Genomic DNA, 6,722 nt, shown 5'->3' on the forward strand with positions numbered 1-6,722 from the left:
ATCTATCTCTTTCCTCCCCTTCCTCCCTATTAATATTTCCCCTTTAGCATAGCTTCTCCCCCCCCCTTCCTCCTTCTCCATCTTTTGTTTTTATCTGATTCTGTCTCCCTATTTGCCCCTCTTTTTTCATATCTACTATCTTACTCCATTTTTGTTCTGTTTTTAATTTTTAAAATTATCATTCTCTTCTCTTCCCTTCTCTCGTCTTCCCCCCTCTTTCTCTTTCTCCTTCTCTTTTCTCATCTCTGTATGTGAGGCTCTGGGTTTGTTCCTCTGTCTCTCTCCCTCCCTCTTCATAGCCTATCTCTTTTGATCTCTGTCTCTCTGTCATCTACTTGGTAACTCTTTGCCTCTCTCCAACCTCCTTATTTACGGATCCTTGCTCATGGCCTTCCAGAGACGTGACCCAGGCCATACCAAAACACCTGCTAACATTCCTACCACCCCCCAATCATACAGTCTTCCCTTTGGCCCAAGGGTGCTTGGCACCAGGTATTAAGGAGCTGGGATGTGATCAAACTTTTCCTGCTGCCCCTCTTGGCAGCTGTCCCCTGCTCTCTTGACTAGCAGGAAGTAGAATGGCAGGTCCCAGCCCTCCTGGAGTTGGCAGGATCTGTTGTTTACTAGGCCTGTATTACAGCGTGTGCTAGGAAGGAGGGTTGGGCTGGGCTGTACCTGAGTAGATCATTACGGAGTGAATGTGTTCACTAGTCTGTGCCCGGAGGGGGGAATGAGGAACTTCTCAAGTGATTTCAAGACCAGAAGCAACTGAGAGAGAAGAGCTATGCACTCCTGGAGAATATCAGGACCATTCTTGTGTCTCCTAGGGATTCAGAGACAGATCTTAGAAAGCCACAGAGTCTAAATCAGGATTGGTAAAGACTCAGCCCAGGAGACTAAGAGGCAGTGAGATGCAGTTTGTTTAGAAGGGTTTTCCTGGCCCCAGGGATTGAACGAGCTGTGCAAGGAGGCCTCCTAGGAGCTGTGCTCACTCCAAGACTGCTGAGTCACTTTTTAGGTTGAGTCAGCTTTAGGTTTCCATTCATCTTCAGGGGACCAGTGACCTCTATAGGTCTGCAGAGAAGGCTTGGGGTTGACGGGCCACCACTCAGTCCAGGGCTGGACAGAAGTGAATAGCCTGCTCTGTATGTAGCTATGCCTTCTCTCTTAAACCTCAGAGAAAGAAGGGGAATATGGGCTCCCCATCCCTCCTTATTTCCTCTGCTTCTCTCTGCCCCCAGCCTGGGGGCTTTGGCCTGCTATCACAACTGCTTTCCTGATGGCGTTTCCTCCTTATTCTCATCCAGTTCCCAGTACGGCCTCCCCTCCTGTTTCCAGCGCCTCCAATGATCCAGTGGGATCCTACTCCATCAACGGGATCCTGGGGATCCCTCGCTCCAATGGCGAGAAGAGGAAACGTGATGAAGGTAGGGAGGAGGGAAGAGGCTTGGCTTCCCTATGCATGCTTTGTCCTTGGACTCAGAGCTCCGGTTTCGGCCCAGCCTCGCAGCTGCTCTGCTATGAGATCAGTTTTAGTGGCAAAGCCCAGGTCCCCCCACTGCCCTGCTGGCTCCTGGAGAGAGGGAGGCAGGCTGCTGGTGGGGCCATCAGCTTCACCATCTGCTCAGCAGCCTTGACTGCTCACCTTCCTCTGGGACTCAACCCCAATATCTCTGTGGGATTCCAGGGAGAGAAGCATGAACCATGTACCTTGGGAAGATTTTGGAGGCTGGGGGGCATCTGGTCTCTGACCTGAGGATAAAAGGCCAATTTGCTTGTCCTCACCTGATCCCAACCCATCAGGAGAGAGGGGAGTGGTGTCACATACAGCTGATCCTGCTGTCCTTTCTCTGTGACACATGGACACTGGCCCCATTAAAACCAGGCAGGGAGCTGGACATGGGTTCCTCTCTGTGCTCCCCCATGGGAGGATACACCGGTCCGGCTCCTCTCTGGCCTTCCCTCATTCCCTGTAATGCCTCATGGTGCAGCCAGCTGTTAAGCATGGAGGTAGAGAGGGAAATAAAGAGGAAAAGGAGAGGGGAAAAGGAGTAAGGGGAGAGAGTGGTGGCCATGAGCTTGGGAGAAGGTGTTTTTCATATGGATGACATTAGAGGTCCCTTGGTGACCGTCTGGTTCTCTTATGATGCATGGCCAGGGTGCAGGGCTGGCAGGCCCTGGCAAACAGAGACAGCAGTGCCTGGAACCTGCTTCTAGCCCCAATCTCATGGTCTCTGCTGGGGAGGCAGTAGCCTTCTGCTTTAGGGAGAGTGTATGATTTTTAAGGGTATTTTAAGGGTATGATTTTAAGGATACCATGAAATAGGCAGAATCCTCTAGAGATGAGCACAAAGGGGGTGGCCATATATCCCATTCGTCCAGATGGTCCCAATTTATACCTTTTGTCTCTGCATCTTGGCCAGTCAGCATCTCCTTGTTCTTTTGAAAATGTCCTGTTTAGACAATAAGTCATATAGTCATCCTAAGCCTAGATGAGCCCTTGAATTGGGGCAGCTTTAGAGGGTAAGGAACAAGAAAAGGGACAATGCTGAGATTCCCTGGGCCCCAGGAAGAGTATGAGAGCCCTGGCCTCCAGTAGAAGGGGCAGAGTGTAGGAGAGGCCTGGGTCTGGCAAGACAGTGATGACCTGGTGCTGGCCTCCTTCCAGAAGCCCTAATGGCCTCGTTTCACAGGGAAACAGCTTGTCTGGCTCTATTTCTCCTTCTTCCCAAATATCCAAACCCATTTGGCTGCCACGGCCTTTGCTACTCACTGAATTTCATTGTGGTTGTTTTGGCCACAGCCCCTGATGGGCAGGGGGAGGCTATGTGCAAGGCCCTTAGTTCCACTTCTCCCTGAGGGTTTCCCACATTCAGGCCTTAGCCAAGCTTCCTGATGCCCTGAGTATTTGGAAGATTCTGCCCCAAACCCTAAGGGGTTTCTCCTTTAACCACTGCCCTGCATTTTTTAGAGTGAGAGATGTTCAGGAAGCCAGGGTAGGCCATAGACCCCCTCACCTCTCTCTCTCCCATTGTCCTGTGGTTGGACATGCTTTTTGCTTCCTGGGCTCCTATGGGCCATGAAAAGAGACCAGGGGTAGGGAGGCACTGGCATGAGGCTGTGGCCACCCCAGGTTGGGCCTGGTTGGCCCAGAACAGAGTGCTCTCCTTTCTGAGCAATTGGTCACGTTCATTGTTTCAAGTCAATTCAATTCAGTGAACCCTTCCTGTGCGTTAATGCTATAAGGTCCCAAAGCAGAACAAGATATGATTCTTGTCCTTAAGGAGCTTACCGTCTAGTGGGGCGTGTAAGACATGTGAGCCCAGAGAGCGGAAAGGCCCATCAGATATCCGTGTTGTGGTGGAGGTCTGGGCTGCGGGCCGTTGGAGCTCAGAGTGGGGAGAGAACAAACCCCAGGGAGGGCTGCTCTGTGAGGAGGGCCCTGAGGAATGGGTGAGGGGCATGTTCAAAGACAATGGTGGTGTGAAATTCTCTGCTGGACCCAGCCTTGTGACCAGAAGGTTCTGTGATGATAAAGTGCAGGGGCACTTTGGCTGGAATGAAAGGGCGGGAGGGGAAGTCGTGGGAAATCAGGCTAAGTAAATGGGTTAGGGTCGCAGATCAGGTCAAGACCAGATCATATAAGGCGTTTGGACTTTTTCTGCAGGCAAGAGTAGGCACCGAAAGTGTGTGAGCAGGAAGGGAAAAGGACAGGGCTGGGTTGGGGAAGATCACCCTCCAGCGGGGTGACAGTGGCAGCAGTGGGGAGACATCTCAGGAAGCAGTTGAACTTCTCTAGGTGAGGGACAGGGGGGTCTCCAAGTGTCCTGCTTACACACTCACTCCCTGGGCCTAGCGAGGTGGCAGGAAGGATCAGAGCCCTACTGCTTTTTGGGGGGATGTGGAAGGGTTCTGTTGCCCTGACTCTCCCTCCTATCGACCAACCACAGCTCTGATAGAGCTGTCCTTTCCCTGGTAGAGCCTATAATGGAGGCCCGTTCTCTGACCCCTCATCCCCACACCACAGACACTTGACCTATCGGACCCAGATGGGAAGAGAGGAAAAGAAAAGAGAGAGCAAGGACAGACCTTCCCAGCCTATACTCCCCCTCCCCCACTCTTGGTGCCTCTAAGCAGCCAGGCCCAGTTTGCATTAGTGAGCAGCTCAGATGATTAAGAATAGGGGAGATAATTATGTGTCAAGATGATGTAGCCCAACTCTGCAGTCAGGCCAAGGTAGCACAGCAGCTGGCAGGCCGGTAGCAGGAGGCAGCCTCTGGCCTGGGCTGCACAGACACCCAGGTGTGTCCTTTAGCTCCTGGGCCAGCACTGCAGGCAAAAAAGAAAACTGGCTTGAGGAGCTGAGGGCATTGGGATGGGAACAGGTATGTGTGTCAAGGGACTGAGGGAGTGGACAGACAACATCTCCCTCCAGGAGAACCTGATGCCCTGCCAGGCTGACCTTTTTTTTTTTTTTGGCCCCTCTTATTGTGGCATCTCCCTAGGAGTGTCATACTCTGAGGACAAGCTGTGAGCCTCTCTGTCCTCAAGGAAGCCACTCCCGCTCCTGCCTCTGGGTACAGCTCAGCCTATTCTTCAGCTCTAACAATGTCATGGTGTTGGGCATTAGGAGGACAATCACTGCAGCGTGTGCTGGCGTTATTGGAGACAATCTCAGCAGTAGTTATTGGTGTTCACAGTGATAATACCCAGAGCATTATTGGCACTGGCACTTGGAATATGGACAGCGTTATTAGTATCTGCAGCAATCATATCTGTGGGGATATTAGTAAAGGGTCGATCAGCTGTGACTCTGGGGAAAAAGAAACTGACAGTGACTGGGAGTCCGCTTGAGACGCCTTCTCAGGCCTCGGCCTTTGCAAGAATCCCCAGACTTTCCTTTGAGAAATATGCTAGTCAAGAAGCTTTGACCACCACCTCCCCCAAACCCCAAGAGTCCAGGAGATCCCAGAATCAGACAGGTAGACAGGCTAGTGATAGATGAGTAAGTTATGTCACAAAGCCCCCAGAAGACTGTCTGGGGAGGTAAAACCCTGTTGTGTACCCGTAAAAGCTTTACCTCTTTTTGGCTACAATTATGGCGGAGTATATTAGGGTCCTTTGAAGGTTACTGCTTCCCTGAATGTGGCTTGTCTTGGCTTATGTGGCTGGAGGATAAAGAGACTCTTACATTTTTTCAGGCTGAAGAACCAAAGGCCTTTGCCTTCCCCCAGTTGCTTTCAGCCATGGCCCAAAGTGTTGCTGTCCATTGGTGTTGTTGAAACACAGAGCAATTGCATAACCTGTCCAACAATCCAAATGAAGTCATATGGTCTGAGTCTGTTAATCTGTGGGCGGGGAGGTGTGTTGGTCTCATCCTTTGACGTGTGGGATTGCAGGGGGCTGTGATTCTGCATTCCATTAATTAGGTGCACAATGAGTTGTGCAGTTGAGTGGTGCCAAACCGGTGCAGTTGTGCATTTGCAGGCAGGGCAGGTTGCACGGCTGCAAACAGCCGAGTCCTGTCACTGCCTTTATAGCTCCCTCCTGCTTTGGATGGAACCGTAACTGGAAGAAGCAGTTTATTTCCTTAGTTAGTTTCCCTCCTAGAGGTCCCCAAGTGTGTTGCTCAGGTTAGACTTGGAGCAAAGGAGGAAATGAAGCTGTGGAAACGAGCAGCACCTACCCCAGTGATGGCGAACCTATGACACGCGTGTCAGAGGTGACACGCGAACTCATTTTTTTGGTTGATTTTTCTTTGTTAAATGGCATTTAAATATATAAAATAAATATCAAAAATATAAATCTTTGTTTTACTATGGTTGCAAATATCAAAAAATTCCTATATGTGACACGGCACCAGAGTTAAGTTAGGGTTTTTCAAAATGCTGACACGCCCAGCTCAAAAGGTTCGCCATCACTGACCTACCCTGTCTAGGAGCCTTGGATTCAGGCAGGGGAAGGCTGCAGACCCCCTCGCCCCCCGCCAGGAAGGAGGATTTGGGATGGGGGCCAGCAGGCCATCCCTGAAGGGCAGCAGGAACGGGCAGTTGAAAAAGGTGTGAGCTCTGTCAGGCATAGCTGGGTTTGAACCCTAGTGCCTTGGTCAAGTCACTTAACCTTCATCAGCTTCGTCTTCTCCTCTATGAAGGGGAGACGGTAACAGCATTCACTTCACAAGGACTGTGGAAGGACTACACGAGGTCATGGATATAGAATGCCGAGCCAATCCATCTTGGAAGATGGGTCACTATGTTTTGGCGGGGCGGGGGGGGGGGGGGGGGCGGAAAAAAAAATTTAATTGGAGGTTTAAATTTTTGGAAAAAAAAGAAGTCCTGGCAAGAAAAAAATTATTTGGGGAGAGCCTCCCTAGTCTTGGTGTGGCCCCTGTTAAGGAGGGGAGCTAGAGTAGTGGGATAAAGATGACAGCTCCCCGTGTGTGATGGGGGGACCTTGGTCTATCTCTGCTTACTCATTGGCTCTGCAGTTACCTAGATGGGTCACATGTCCTCTCTTATCATCCAAAGACATTTCAGTTGTATGTAAATAAATATAGGACCACCTTCTTTTCTACCAGGGAGGGACCCCTCCCTCTATTCTCTACTGTGCATTTCTGCTCCATGTGGGGTTTACTTGTTGACTTTGTTTATCCCCCTATATGTGATTTTTTACCTAGTTTATGAAAGTGTGTGTGTGTGGTTCCAGCTTTCTGATATCTTTGG

General features: G+C 50.6%; 1 protein-coding gene across 1 annotated transcript in view; it reads left to right on the top strand.

The window, feature by feature from the left end:
• PAX2 (paired box 2) overlaps positions 1-6,722 on the top strand; it is a 75,293-nt gene that overhangs the window by 31,379 nt on the left and 37,192 nt on the right. Inside the window, 1 exon segment of the mRNA XM_023743243.1 lies at positions 1,173-1,427. Coding sequence (XP_023599011.1) covers positions 1,173-1,427 — 255 coding nt within the window.

The sequence above is a fragment of the Myotis lucifugus genome, unplaced genomic scaffold (assembly GCF_000147115.1).
Source record: "Myotis lucifugus unplaced genomic scaffold, Myoluc2.0 scaffold_381, whole genome shotgun sequence".
NCBI classification, from domain to species: Eukaryota; Metazoa; Chordata; class Mammalia; order Chiroptera; family Vespertilionidae; genus Myotis; species Myotis lucifugus.